Source organism: Crocuta crocuta, unplaced genomic scaffold (genome assembly GCF_008692635.1).
Source record: "Crocuta crocuta isolate KB4526 unplaced genomic scaffold, BGI_CrCroc_1.0 scaffold176, whole genome shotgun sequence".
In the NCBI taxonomy this organism is placed as follows: Eukaryota; Metazoa; Chordata; class Mammalia; order Carnivora; family Hyaenidae; genus Crocuta; species Crocuta crocuta.
This window is the reverse complement of record NW_027531905.1, coordinates 932291-947788: the sequence shown is the minus strand read 5'-3', so window position 1 is coordinate 947788 and position 15498 is coordinate 932291. Positions and strand designations below refer to the sequence as shown.

Below are 15498 nucleotides of genomic sequence, written 5' to 3'. Positions count from 1 at the left end.
AGCTCAGAGCCTGGAGCCTGCTTTAGATTCTGTGTCTCCTTCTCTTTCTGCCCCTCCCCTGCTTGCGTGCACACACTCTCTCTCTCTCAGAAATAAACAAACATTTAAAAGATTAAAAAAAAAAAAAAACCTTAGTGGATAAGGTAGATCTAGGTAACAGGAGGCACAGTTATGTGACAAACGAGTATAATCAAGTATTTTTATTTAAATACTTATTAAATAGAATACGTATCCAGAAACATGCATATATTATATATGGGGAGTTTTATAAGTAGTTAATAAAGCAAATAATCTGTAACCACCTAATCAAGCTTTTAGGACACTGAAAAGAGACCATTTACATTTCTCTCAGGGAGTGGGAGAATGCCATAGTTTGGGTTGGGCTCTGAATAGAATTTGGGGAGGCACTAAGTAGAAGGGTACTTTAGGCTTCAGACAGCAAAGAATATTGCAGGGTGTTGTTGGAGGATGGCATGCACAGTGACAGGGCATAACCGGAGGTAAGGCAGCAAAGGCATCTAAGAACAAGACTGTGGAAGATCAGAGATCCTCAGAATTTGGAGGACTTCTTGCTATAACAGATAAAACACTTCTGGTCAGAGGAGTACCCATTTTAGAAGTATAATTATGGTCATTATGGAAAATTATTTGGAGAAGGGAAAGGTTCAAGACAGACTCATAATTTTAACTGGCAATTTGAAGTATAACTTAATGGCATTAAATTTCAGTCACAATATTATCTAACCATCAAATGGTGTCTGATTTCTAAAATTTTTTATCACCCCAACAGAAACTCTGTTAAGCAGTATCTCTTTCCTCCTCCTCATCTCTGGGAACCTCTAATTTGCTTTGTCTCTATGAATCTGCTAATTCTAGATATTTCATATAAGGGAAGTCATACGGTATTGGTCCTTTTGTGTGTCCCTTATTTCACCTAGTTTAATGTTAGGCTCCTTCACCTTCGGCCTAGACAACTGTAAGAAAGTAGTGAATGCTAGAGACTTGTTTAAAGCAGAAGTAGGCAAACTAGCCCATTGGCTAAGAATGATTTTTATATTTTTAAATAGTTGAAAAAAATTCAAAGAATATTTCATGACATGAAAATTATATAGAATCCACATTGTTGTGTGCCTGAATTTTACTGGAACACAGCTGTGCTTATTTGTTTATATTTTACCCATGGCTGCTTTTGTGCTCAGTGGTAGAACAGAGTCATTGTGACAGACTGTATGGCCTGAAAAGTCTAAACTATTTACTATCTGACCCTTTACAGGAAAAGTTTACTTCTCTCTCCTTTGAATTGTGAATAGACAAAAATAAGTAAGATACTGTTCCTTGTCTTTTCAAAAGCTTATAGTTGAAAACTAGGGCGGAGAAAACATGTTCAGTAGTTCTTAGTTAACTGCTGTTTTTTGACACAACAGTTCTGTGTGCATACACATATATACATGTGAATACCTTCTGTGGAATGACTCTTCTCCATTAAAAGAAACGAGTAGAGAAGCTGGTTCATAATGGAGTTGAGAACACATGGAAATGACCTAAATGTAATTGTTTGAGACTTTTTCAGAAAATAAGACCTTAAAAGTATATAGAAATACTTCTAACTTGTGGCTTCCCTCTTAGTAATAACAGAAACCATATACTTGACTGCCTTTCAGATGCGGTGGTGCTCGGATATGTTATATTTTCCATGAGACTTTTGGGCGAACTCTAGAATCTGTTGACCCACTAGGTGGCCTTAACACTATTGACATTTTGACTGCCATTAGAAATGCTACTGTGAGTATGCTTGAGTTGGACTTTTTTAAAAAAGAGGTTAAAGGTTTATTATAATTTTTAACGCATTAGCTATATGTTTTTAAATGAATTGTACAGCTTAGCCCTCATACTTGATACTAGGAAGCACTTTTCATGAAAAATACCAAGAAATGTGATTTATTCTAACCTAGGGAAGAACTAAAATTACATGTAGGTATAATAGCGCAACATTTTTTTTTAGGGTCCTCGTCCTGCTTTGTTTGTGCCTGAAGTTTCATTTGAGTTATTGGTCAAGCGGCAAATCAAACGTCTGGAAGAACCCAGCCTGCGTTGTGTGGAACTGGTTCACGAGGAGATGCAAAGGATCATTCAGCACTGTAGCAATTACAGCACACAGGTAATGGGCAGGTGTGCGGGCATCCGATTAAGTAGTACCATACGCGACACGGTGGTTTCATGGGATGGGAGGCCATGCATAAGGTGGGTTAAAAGTAAGTTAAAATCTGTAGTTTCCTTATCCATAAAAGTGTTCTGAAGTAGCTTACATGCAGCTTAAGATCTACTTCAGGAATTACTTAATTCTCCTTTAAACAAAGTAGACTTCTACTTTTCTTTCTTCTGTCATGTATATAGGAGCTGTTGCGGTTTCCTAAACTTCATGATGCCATAGTTGAAGTAGTGACTTGTCTTCTTCGTAAACGGTTACCTGTTACAAATGAAATGGTGAGCTGTTACTTTCACAAGTCATCACTGTAATTACTGTTAAAGACGCTTTTTTGTGCAGCAGTCTGAGTACTTTAGAGTTTGGGCATGTTTACCAGTATACTGGCAAGAAAGATTAGTGAACTTCATTCTTATTTCAAAGGGAACTTCAGTAATTCAGGTATAAAGTACAGTTTTCCTTCATATTTTAATCATTGTTAGCCTGCAGCCACAGATTTTCATGAGAATGGAGTTCCTGTTGAGGATTGTGAATAGTTTTGCTCTACTGATCTAATGGAAAATTAGTTTTCTCTTTAGCCCCCCGTAAACTGAGCCTTTAGAGCAGGTTCTTATTTTAACTCTGGCACAAGATGATAATTTGGCCACTTCTAGTTTGCTTTTGGTGGCCCTGTACTGGAATGTCATGGTTGCTCGCTGCTCTCCTCTGGGTTGCTGCTATCCTAAAAACTGCTGAAATTGGCAAAAATGTGGGATAAGCATTTGACACTGCCTTCATATCTCTATTTGTTGGTTGTTTTGTTTACCTTTCTGGTCACAACAAGTGCATTTGGGATGGCGGTGAGCCCCAACGGACGTTTGCCAAGATTACCAGCCCATCCTTGGAAGCGGAGACCTAATCCCTGCCACTCGGTTGTTTCCCTTGCAAGTGCAGCCCCAGCCTGAGAGGAGTAGCGATATAGTTCACCTGGCCTCAGGGTCCACCTAATCATTGGAATTGCATTTGAATCCATCCTTTTCACCTGGTTCTTGATGTTTTAATGCTGTTCTGATTACCTTAGATTTGTTAGGACCCTGCAGATGAAGGGGTTAGTTAAATCTCTGCAATGATGGAGGAATTAATTACTTAATTTTAGCTTTCCTTTTTTTTTTTTTTTTTGTTTTGTTTTGAGAGCAAGTGAGCTAGTGGGGGAGGGGGAGAGAGAAAATCCAAGCAGGCTCTGCCAAACTCCTGAACCGTGGGATCATGATCTGAGTTGAAATCAAGAGTTTGATGCCTAACCGACTGAACCATCCAGGCACACCCCTCAGCTTTCCTTTTTGATTACTGTCCTGTTAGGATTTCAAACCACATAGAATATTTAAACTAGGTGTGTCATAATTAAGGCTAATCAGTCATTACTTCAGGTCTTTAAATATATCCTTTCCTCAAAGTTAACATCTTTGACTTTATCTAATTATGTTTTCTTGTTGAAACTGAACTGAAACGTTGACATGGAATAGCAGATGATCTGAGGATTTAATTGAAAGGTTACATAAAACCTTGGAACTTAGATTTGCATTAGGTAAAATTTCTTTTTCTAATACTTCTAACTACCTTAAGATCACTACCTAACCCCCTCAGCAATGCAGTCTTAGATGATCAAATAGAAATAAGTCAAAAAGATAGAGCAAATTATAATATGGCATAACATGTATTAGGGGGCGCCTGGGTGGCTCAGTCAGTTAAGTGTCCAACTTCGGCTCAGGTCATGATCTCCTGGTTCATGGGTTCGAGCCCCACGTCGGGCTCTGTGCTCACAGCTAGTTCAGAGCCTGGAGCCTGTTTCAGATTCTGTATCTCCGTCTCTCTCTGACCCTCCCCTGCTCATACTGTCTCTGTCTCTCTCAGGGGGAAAAAAAAAACCATTAAAAAAATAACATGTATTAGTTGGAGTATAAGTATTCAGTATTTATTGAGGCACCAGTTTCCCATACTGCCTTTTTTCGAACTATTTAATAAGTTTTATGTTTCCTAAAGTAGAATTAGGTTGACATATTTTATTATATAGCCTAATTTAATTTTCTTTCTAGGTGCATAACTTAGTGGCAATTGAATTGGCTTACATCAACACAAAACATCCAGACTTTGCTGATGCTTGTGGGCTAATGAACAATAATATAGAGGTAAATACAATTTGAATTGTCTCTTTTGAGAGAGAAAATCCATTGTAAATCAGTTGTATCAAATTTACCAAGTGTGGCATAACTATAAAACATACAGATACCTACTGTTGTCTGTTACATCCCAGGAAGTATGCTAAGGGCGTTACACTGTTAGGTTAAATTTAATTCTCAGACCGACCTGGAGGCATTATTCTCCTTTTCTCTTTCCGAAGCTGTAACTGTGAGGGGATTTGGGACTCACTGATTTAGTGTTGGAAGGACTGCCTGGCTGGCTCCCTCTCAGCACCTCGTATAGTTTATTCAGGCTGAAGAGTATTGTCAGAAAAAAATTTCAAAAAGGCATGAGTGAGCACTTGAAAAGTACACTAGATACTGTTACATTAAAAATTAGCATGTCGACCTTGTTTGAGGACGAAGATTTAGTTCTTGTAACATTGAAACCACCTTCATGGAAAACTGATGTACGGAACAAGTTCTGTAATACTGACAGGGTCATTTATGAGAGGATTTCAGCTAAGTTTTTTTTTTTCCCCCAACAAATGAGTAGGTCTGTTTTTAATAATTCCATGACAAAGAACTTTATTTGGATATTCTAATTAAATCTTTACAACTCTTTGAGGGTAGAGAATCTTAACAGATGAAAAAATTGAGGGCTTAGGAAGAGCTGGTGACCTTGTCCAGGACCCACTAAGGTCTTAACAAGTTGGTAACAGACGACGATGAGAATTTCTGGGTTCTAGATTCTCCTGCCTTTTGCTTTGTGTCCCTCTTGAAAATGTCCATGTTAATAAGGAACCTTCTTATTCTGAAGATTGTTAAAAATCCACACATTTTTATCATCTGTATTTTTTATCACTGGATTACCTCATGAAAAAAATGAAAATTGGTCAGGTATCTGTCAAAAAAGTCTTACCCGTGAAAGATCACTGTGGAAGCTTTGTTAACATCTTTTTTGCAGGTTTGGGAGTGTTTACGAAGTGGTTTCTACTTAGGAGCAGTTTTGACTTTATTTAACATAAATGCTTTTCTGTGTACCTGCTGCTGAGAGCGCCGTTAACGTGTATATCTCACTTGTGAACCTGTCACGGTGCTCTGACCTACAGTAGGTGTTCACTCATGTTGATTTGAATGTCACACAGTTTCTAAAGCTTTGTAGCAGAGTCACCTGATAACAGCAACTTAGAGTGGCTGGTTCATCAGTTTGTTAAATTAGATGACAGAAAGGACTGTTTTCACTGCTACAACATCCTTAAAGGATAACCTCCACCACAGATCCCTCTTACAGTTTTGGGTGTGGGAGTTGTGGGAATTTAACACAGAGGTGTGCAGGTTAGAGTGATGTTTAAAGGCTGAAGTTTTCAGTCATCTGTGCACTTAAGTTTCTATATGGTATACCGAAGGCTAAGTACACATTTATGTGGGACAATTTCAATCCGTGATTCTCAGTGGGAAAGGCAGAGGTGTCGGTCCATTGCTCCACATTTGAGAGTCTCTGGTTTAGGGAGCCACTGTCACTGACGTTGTATTGTATCCTTCAGGTGTGTTGGGCAGAAAAAAAAGATTGAGAAGCATTGGGTTAAATGATTTCTTGTTTGTTTTAAAATAAAATTATGGCAGAGTCCCAACAGTGAGAGGATATACTGTAAGTCATTCCACACTTTTCAATTCAGCTGAACATTTTTTAGTAGGTTTGTATCTCAGTGCTCTGATAATCACTTTGTTCTGTTTGGTTGTGTTTTCTAGGAACAAAGGAGAAACAGGCTAGCAAGAGAATTACCTTCAGCCGTATCACGAGACAAGGTAGAGAACAGTATTTTTAAAGCACATTCCCAATATGCAAAGATGGACTGGTAAGCTTCAGTTCTGGGAGTGATTTTTTCTTCTCCCCTCACTATTCCATTCCATTGGAATTATTGAGTGAAGGTATTTCAAGTTTTAAAATAGGGTTTTTTTTAAAGTTTGAGAGTGGGTGACAGTGCACGTGTGTATGCACGCACAAGTAGGGGAGGAGCAGAGAGGGAGAGAGAGAGAGAATCTCAAGCTGGATTTGCACTATCCACGCAGAGCCTGACATGGGGCTCAAAGTCACAAACTGTGATCATGACCTGAGCCAAAAGCCATGAGCCGGATGTTTAACCGACATGAGCTACCCCTAAAAATAGGTTTTAGAAAAAAATGCTTAAAGGTGGACTTTAAATATCAAGCTTTTAAAAGTTTAAGGTGACTTCAACTCTGTACAGTTAGTTGAAATAACCAATGACTTTAGTATTTAACAAGAAGGTATTTTAGAGAGGGGGAAATAATATGCATATAAAAGGTTCTGGTTACCCATAATAACTTGCATATACATTAAAATGTGTGCAGGGGCACCTGGGTGGCTCAGTCAGTTAAGCATCCAGCTTCAGCTCATGATCTCGCGGTTCGTGGGTTTGAGCCCTGCGTCAGGCTCTGTGCTGACTGCCAGCTCAGAGCCTGGAGCCTGTTTCAGATTCTCTGTCGTCTTCTCTCTCTGACCCTCTCAGAAATAAGTAGAACATTAAAAAAAAAAATTAAAATATGTGCATACAAATCTGTGATCTTAAATTCTTTAACAGAAAAGATCTTACCAGATTCCAAAAATAAAAACAAAGTTTTTGAATGTGGATTTTCCTTAGGTATTCATTGCAGAAGGCTTTTAACAAAGGTGATAATAGTATACGAAATGTTTCTTTTGTTTCTCATGTTATTTAATATACTATTTTGATACAAGAAAAAATGACCTTGTTTTCTGAATGCATTTTTGGCATCCTTGATTTTCTTTCCCTGCATTTTTTGCCTTTAGTCTTATAAAGTTCCAAGTGCTTTGGCACCTGCCTCCCAGGAGCCCTCCCCTGCTGCTTCTGCTGAGGCTGATGGCAAGGTCTGTTCTGATTCTTAATCTAAGCCTGCATGCCTAGTTGTCTGGTGTGACATAACCATCTGGAAACCACACTCACTGCACGCTGACTGTAATGATAATGTGGGATACTGTGCTATGGGGTTAGATTATTTTAGTCTGAGAAGAATTTAAATTATGTAACAGTGTATACTTCATAAATTATCCTTGACATGCCTTTGCTTGCTATGTAGCAGAAACACACAGAAAAATAATTTAAAGAGGAAATTATCCTGCAGTTTGAAAATTCACACCATTGGTATTTAAATTTTGCTTGTTAAACTGCATGTTTTAACATATCTTTTAACAGTTAATTCAGGACAGCAGAAGAGAAACTAAAAATGTGAGTCTCTTGCTTCAGAATGAAATGTACCTTTGGTGTTCTCACTGAAACACTGTCTTTAAAAATCATTGAAGAAGCTGTTTGTGCAGTAGCATCTATCTCCTGTCTGTGTTCCATTTTTAAATGTTTTGCTTTTCTAATGTTTTTAAGATGGCATTAGTTCTAGTTTTAACATTTCTTTAAATAACAACACTAGGCTTTCCTACTAGTTTTAATTCCCTACCACAATATTAAAATCAAAATTCCAGAGATGGAAGTTGTTAATACGTTTGGACATTTCCTCTTTAAAAGTTCTGACATGGGTCCAGTACTAAGGCATAATCCCCTCCTGCCGCTTCCTTATGCTTCCATTCAGTTTGCATTGTCACCTCAATGTATAGCCTAATGCGTGCCTCAACAGCTTAAGCAAATTCAAAACAAAGGGGACTGGGAGAGTTTGAGACTGTCGTTTCTTGACTTTTTTGGGGGGGAAATTAATTATTCAGACCCATCCTTAATTGTTTTTTCTGCATTTAGCTCCCTTCCTCACTGTCCATATTTAAGGTTCTGAACCTCAAAAGTTTATAAATGTCTTAACCTCTCTCAGCCCGCTGTGCTCAGATTTTACAGAGACCATCTAAATCATTGCTCTAAGTTTTACTTCGCTCCTGGCATCACTCTGAATTTGCTTACTTTCCTCATAAATTCTTTTTATCACTCAAATATAATTAATCATTTTAAAATTAGTACATAAATATACTGCCTATATTTTAGATATGGCCTATCTTAATGGACATATTAGAAACTGGACATATTAGAAACAAGTTTGGGCCAGTGTTTTAATTTGGAATGACTTTTTAAAAATGTTTCAGGTGTACAAATTGTAATTTGACACCTATGTATACACTATAAAGTGATCACCCCCAAAAGTTGACTTAACCATCCATACATCACTCCAATTGACCTTCTTCTCTGTATCTGTGAGTTTTAGGGGGGAAAAAAAATTTTTTTTTAAACAATTGCTATAACACATTTCTCTTAAAGTTTGGATATCATCTTTAACTCCATTTTAGATTATAAGATCTTTTTAAAGAGCATCTAAAAACATCTCAAGTATTGATGAGTTACACGTTTTTTCTTTTACAAATTAAGACTAACAGATAGATATCCTAGGGAAAAAAGTGCAAAAGCACTTGTGATTGATGGTAGTGCTAGATTTCTTTCAGCAGATCTTTTCTCAAGAGTATACACATTGTAGGGTTCCTTTGAAAAAAGTTGAGCTGAATGGCAGCTGTTTTAATAGTGGTAGAGGAGTTGGAGAAATTTAGACAGTTCCAGTTATACATGCCACCCACCATCTCTTTCTGACTCAGTTATCTGTCTGAATAGATGAGATGCCAGATGGGTACAGGATGTGTGTTCTTGACTGCTGTCAAGGAAGATGATACGATTGGAATAGATTTTGGAACATGTTCTTTTCAGGTTGCATCTGGAGGTGGTGGGGTTGGAGATGGTGTTCAAGAACCAACAACAGGCAACTGGAGAGGAATGCTGAAAACTTCAAAAGCTGAAGAGTTATTGGCTGAGGAAAAATCAAAACCAATTCCAATTATGCCAGCCAGTCCCCAAAAAGGCCATGCTGTCAATCTGCTGGATGTGGTAAGCCATGTGAATAGGCTCAGTACGAATGAGATGACCCTGTTGTTAAAGACTTACTGAACTTAAAAATTAAAAATTATTTTTGGAGAGAGGGTGAGCTTGCAAGTAGGGGAGGGGCAGAGAGAGGAGACACAGAATCCAAAGCACGCTCTGAGCTGTCGGCAGAGCCCGATGTGGGGCTTGAACTCACGAACTGTGAGATCATGCATGACCTGAGCCAAATTTAGATGCCTAACTGACTGAGCCATCCAGGCACCCCAAACTTACTGAACTTTTAAATGTTGTCATTTAAAAATGGCACAAAAATAAAAATGTTCTTCTCCACTTAGCCAGTTCCTGTTGCACGAAAACTATCTGCTCGTGAACAACGAGACTGTGAGGTCATTGAACGACTCATCAAATCGTATTTTCTTATTGTCAGGAAGAATATTCAGGACAGGTTAGTGCTATAAATCAGAGCCTATGTATACTTCTGGATGACTTCATAATTAGTTTTGAAAATACATGTATTTAAAACATTTTTAGGCTCTGGTTCTAAATTAATGAATCTGATGGTTTTGGTTTACAGTGTGCCAAAAGCAGTAATGCACTTTTTGGTTAATCATGTGAAAGATACTCTTCAGAGTGAGTTAGTAGGACAGCTGTATAAATCATCCTTACTGGATGACCTTCTGACGGAATCTGAGGACATGGCACAACGCAGGAAGGAAGCAGCTGATATGCTAAAGGTATTGTAAACGTTTTTTTGAATTTTCACACCTGGGTTGCAAACACTACATTCTGATCCCTGGAGATATACAGTCATATGATGGTTAATCTTTTTTTGGGGGGGGGTGGTGCTTGATTAGATTTTAGATTCAAAGTTCAAAGAAGGTACTAGTATAGATGTACCACATATAATGGGGAATGATTGTCTCCACATAATTGAGATTATTTGATCTGCTAACTTACTAAACATCTATTATTTACCTTTTTTGATACAGGCATTACAAGGAGCCAGTCAAATAATTGCTGAAATCCGAGAGACTCATCTTTGGTGAAGAGAACTATATAATACTGAGACTCTATCAACTCAAAATTTGCTAGTTACTGCCTACTTGAGTAGAATTTTATTTATGAACTCCTGTGTATTGCAATCGTATGAATCTGCTCATGTGAAGAGACGGGCTATAAACTGAAAATCGTACTCTGTATCACAGAACAAATCATACAAATAATAAATGGCTGTTTCTAAAGTTGCCCCGTACATATAAAATACATCACGTCTTTCTTGTGACAGTTTCATTTGAACTTAAAAAGAACTGTTCATGTTCTGGTTGTACAAGCAGTTTGCCTGTGGATGAGATGAGCTGTGTAATCTGTTAGCAGTCTTAAAGCTGCTGCCATAGTCCTTCGAGAAGAACGCACGAAGATAACATTTCATACAACTATAATGCATGCACAATATATAAACTGGTCTGGCTTTGAAAGATGTGAGTTGACAAGTTACTCACGGTCACTGTAGTCCACCTGTCCTTCGATTTCTAGTATCGAGCTTCTCTGCAACCTTTGATGTGTTAGTAAGAAAGCTGAAGGCACAAGAAGATATGTAACATTGACAGTGATGTGTGCATAAGGTGTAGCTACTGCGGTCCTTCCCCTCCAGGTCCACGCTGCCCTCGTGCATTAAACATCTACATTATCTTTGATTCTTTCTTAAACCTACAAGCATGAATTCTACTTTCCTGCATTAAAAACAATCACCTAGACTTGATTCTCAAATATGATAGTAATTCAGATACATCTTTAAATTGGGTCACTTATAACATGCTCTAAGATTCACTTGGAGGTGGTACTTAAAACCAAAGACTGTGGTCATTTAAGTATACATCTTCTCTATTAGTTGGTAATAGTTAATTTAGCTTCACACCAACAGAATACGTTAGAATACAGATACAAAAATACTGGTGGAGCCTTATTATTTAAAGAAAAACATCTGGACAGACAACACCTAAAAGCTTTACGTTACTAAAATACATTCAGAGTTTTGGGTAAGGTTTAGAACATACTCACACTTTATTAAAATTCCCCAGGTGATTCTTGGTACGAATTACATTATAAATTTTAAGACATGGGTCAAAATCCTAAGGCATCGAGCTGCATCTCTGAAAGATCATATCAGCAACTTAGAATCTACTGAACATATTAACATTTCTGTTATTGATGAAGGACTACTGGCAGGGACAGTGTGTGTGTTAACTTTGCTAAACAACGGGCTCAGCAACTGATCTCAAACATAAAAATCAGATTCAGTCTTACACGGTACTACTTTGAACCTGTTAATAGTACCATCTTGATACATACTACCTAAATGTTTGTTAGCACACACTTTAAAATCACTCTTGTCATTACTGAACATCAGTACATCCATCCATGAATTTACTTACTTCAGATACATCAGATGATTACCATTACCATTCCAGCCTTTTGAATTTGTAAAGGGGGTGGGGGGGGGGAACTTACAGTGTACCATTCCCCAGCATATCAAATTTCAAATTGGAAATGTTACCCTTTAGAAATAGGCTATGGTAATGTACTTGCTGGTACTATACACCTTGTACAAGAAAGGCAGAGACAAGAAAGGTATGGAAAGTTTCAGAAAACCTTCCTTTATTGGCTCTCAAACTGAGTGAAGCTCTGAGATGTGGAGATGATCTCTGACATTTACCACGGATACCTGTATGTTCTTGCTGTGTAAATAAAATTGCTGGTACAAAATGACATTCAAGTTTTGTCAATAAGTGAATTTTTCCTCTGACTTTGCTCCCAGAGAAACGTTTAGCTAAACTATAGCTTTTTAACATATAAATCTAACTGGAACATTAGACAGCTTATGCTATGTGAAAGTTTTACAACTTCGTGCCTACGGAATTCTCATAATTCAAAGAGCTACTGGTACATCTCCACTTTTATATATTAGGATAGTGATTTGTTTCAAGTATTCCAGGTAGTAAATGGCTAGCATTTGAACAGTAATGCCATGCTTTGCTGCCTATAAGGTTTTCTAGAAGGTATCAGATTATGAACCATTTGCATGTTTCACTTGGTCCTCAGGGAAATAGGGGTGATAACTACCTCGATTTTTCACATACAGAAACAGTACTGAGAATTGACCTGCCTCATGTAAGCACAGCTTATAAGTCTTGATTCTAAATCCTTTAAATGTGATCTGAAAACGTCCCTTACCAGAAGAATATCTTTTGATAGTCTCCTGTGACTGGATATTTGATATATTTGCCTCTCTTTTCTCTCCAGTTACTTTTCAGTTTATCTGAAGTTGCAATCTGCTTGGGGACAGAAAGTGGAACTTGAAACTAAGTTTCCAGATTTATAAAATATTGCTACTTTAGTAATCTGGCAAAACAAGGCTGTGAGTAAATTTATACTGCAACACAGGTAAGGGACTGGAAAACTGAATCGGACTTCCTCAAAAGTACTAGTTTTGGTTCTTTAAAAGGAAACTTTCAACTGTAATTTCTACTGCCAACTAGGGCTCCATGTAATACTTCTTCAGGAAAACTATATTTGCTTCCTAAACAAAAAAATTCAGAAATCTAGTTTCCAATACCGTATTTCACATTTTTAATGTGGCTGCTGGTGTCAGTAAGGTCAGGGAGATAGACACCCAAAATAAAAGTACCCAAGAGTCCTTATTCTGCCCTCTTTTTCACTGTTCTTCCTCATCTCTAATAAGAGAGCAAGCAGGATACAATAGTTATTTCATGAATTAGAATTTTTAAAAGAGATTATCCATGGCAATCATGGTTTTCTATGGTAGTCCTTAATACTTGCAGATCAGGAAATAAAATACCCCGTCATTACACAAACACCTTCTATTAAGCAACCTATATAAATAATGAAATTACTCACACTCTGAGGTCTAGAGTGTACTCCCGTTTGGCTCGTATGAATGAAAGTATAAGTTCTGGAGCCAACCTTTGAAACATCTTGAGAATGAGACGGATGCATATTGTTTGAACCAGCAGAAGGATTTTTCATCATAGCTGAAGCCATTTTATAATGTAGAAATTCCTTTTTCCTATTTTAAGTAATGAAAGTCCATTCTTAAGAATATGTTGTCCAACGACTAAAACACTCTCAGGATTTGTTACTTGTCTGTGATTTATACTGACTCCACCTTCTGTTATCATCCGATACCTGAAAATAGAAATGTTTTAGTTAACTAGATAAATCCAATCACTGTTGACCTCTCCCAGTGATATTTACATTTCAGAGGGTCTCCAACTAAAAGCACTTAGCACTGAATTGTTACCTTTATGTCCACTCTACTAGATTCTGCCTCCCTTAAATGCTCTTCTAAAGGAACAGATTTAAGGCAAAGTAAGTTTCTTATTTAGTAGAAAAAAGCTGGGATATCTCTCAGCTCTACACCTAGCTATTCACAGTCGGTAGTGATTTAAAAATGAATAATAACACGTGAGCAATTACCCCCCTCCCCACACTCTGAGCAGGGGCTTACAGAAAGGCAGCTTTCAAACAGAAAAAGAGGGAAATGCTGCTTTTAATGAGTTCCCATGAGATACAAGTCACAACTATATAGTGCGATTACAGACCCCTTTTGGAAACTTGCTTATGAAACTGGAAGATCCTTGGAAATTCTATTCTGAGACTATGCAAATAATAGCAAATTTTGTTAAAATGTTAAAAAGAATTTTTTAAAAATGAAATGGGCTGATTTCAGAAATGGAAAATCAGTAGCTTCTCTAATTCTAGTTTATTGACAATTAAAAAAAATTTTTTTTAATGTTTATTTCAGAGAGAGAGACAGCGTGAGCAGGGAAGGGTCAGAGAGAGGGAGACGCAGAATCTAAAACAGGCCCCAGGCTCTGAGCTAGCTCACAGCACAGAGCCCGACGTGGGGCTCAAACCCAGGAATCTTGAGATCATGACCTGAGCTGAAGTTGGACGCTTAACCAGCTGAGCTACCCAGGCGCCCCTGGTCATTCAATGAACATTCATAGAGCCTTTACTACGCACTAAATATAAATACTCTTGCAAACTAGTTGGGCGATCCAGACAAACAACTACACGGTGATTAAATCCTATAAAGCACCAGGCGGGGCACCTGAGTGGCTCAGTCAGTTGAGCATCTGACTCAGGCTCACGTCATAGTCTCACAGTTCATGGGTTCGAGCCCCACATCTGGCTCTGTGCTGATAGCTCAGAACCTGGAGCCTGCTTTGGATTCTGGGTCTCCCTCTCTCTCTCTCTCTATTCCTCCCCACTCACACTGTGTCTCTCAAAAAATAAACATTAAAATTTTTTTTAATGCTATAAAGCACCAAGAAAGGTTGCTCTAGGAACACACTGGGTGGGTGGGGGTTGGAAGTTTTCCTGAAAGGAGGAATGCGGAAACCGGAGAATGTCAGTTAATTTCACAAACAGGGTGAGTAAACCTGGGGAGTAGCTAGAGAGAGAGGTGAACTTTGAAAAGATGTCTAGAGCATGAAAGGCCTTGAAGCCCTTGTGAAAGGCAAATGTTCATGCTCTCTTATCTGAACATGTTACTAATGAAATAAGCTGCTACACCCATGGTTTTATAAAACTAGTAAAACATTTTCTATTTCACTTCGTTCTCTTAGGAAGTGTTATTTGCTACAGTTTACAGATCATGGTCTACATTTTATTTAAATGCACAGGCCAATCTTATTCAGCTTATACAATCTGAACAAATGTTAGTGTTACTAAGAACTCTGTCAAACCAGATATGTGTCATCTTTGGCAGCACGGTTTCCAGTATCAGTAAATAAACCACTAGAAAAGTTGAGAAGAAAATGAAAAATGTTCCCAGAGTGAAGAAGAGGAGGTATAGGACAGCACCCCCAACTCAGTGTATATTAAATAAATGAGCATATTAGGGAAGCAGTAAGGTAGAATGGCAGGTGACACAAAGATCATTGATATTCTGTGTAGAATAAAATAGGGTTCTTTAGCAACTACAACAAACGTCATTTATAGACATGATCATGGACTATAACCATTTGACTTCTCCAGCCCCAGTAGATGAGGCACCCAGGGCCTTCTGGCTAACGAATGCTTTTCCTTCTGTATCACAGGATTTCATTCATAAATGGATAAGCACCAAGTAAGTGCCCACTCCCTTTTCTGCGGAACACTGTATTCTCTCAGTACCACATGAATGAGAAAACATGTTCTATCTACGTCTTAAATAAGA

The 15498-nt window shown here is 37.9% G+C and overlaps 2 protein-coding genes across 8 annotated transcripts in view; one reads left to right on the top strand and one right to left on the bottom strand.

Moving 5' to 3' along the window:
* Window positions 1-12030, top strand: part of DNM1L (dynamin 1 like) — a 49954-nt gene extending 37924 nt beyond the window's left edge. For 2 of the 6 annotated variants that reach the window (XM_077774530.1, XM_077774532.1), the window contains 11 exons: window positions 1662-1782; window positions 2003-2158; window positions 2395-2484; window positions 4276-4368; window positions 6112-6168; window positions 7190-7267; window positions 7593-7625; window positions 9087-9263; window positions 9593-9702; window positions 9832-9991; window positions 10247-12030. In XM_077774530.1, the coding sequence (XP_077630656.1) occupies window positions 1662-1782; window positions 2003-2158; window positions 2395-2484; window positions 4276-4368; window positions 6112-6168; window positions 7190-7267; window positions 7593-7625; window positions 9087-9263; window positions 9593-9702; window positions 9832-9991; window positions 10247-10303 (1132 nt within the window). In that variant the 3' untranslated portion in view covers window positions 10304-12030. The remainder of the gene's footprint in view (window positions 1-1661; window positions 1783-2002; window positions 2159-2394; window positions 2485-4275; window positions 4369-6111; window positions 6169-7189; window positions 7268-7592; window positions 7626-9086; window positions 9264-9592; window positions 9703-9831; window positions 9992-10246) is intronic. The other 4 variants (XM_077774531.1, XM_077774533.1, XM_077774534.1 and 1 more) reach the window with 2 other exon arrangements.
* The window catches only part of YARS2 (tyrosyl-tRNA synthetase 2), a 31310-nt gene continuing 15997 nt past the window's right edge, over window positions 186-15498 (bottom strand). The window contains exons 5-6 of one of the 2 annotated variants that reach the window (XM_077774528.1): window positions 10757-13460; window positions 186-2467 (exon numbers count right to left, since the gene is read on the bottom strand). In XM_077774528.1, the coding sequence (XP_077630654.1) occupies window positions 13301-13460 (160 nt within the window). In that variant the 3' untranslated portion in view covers window positions 186-2467; window positions 10757-13300. The remainder of the gene's footprint in view (window positions 2468-10756; window positions 13461-15498) is intronic. The other variant, XM_077774529.1, reaches the window with a different exon arrangement.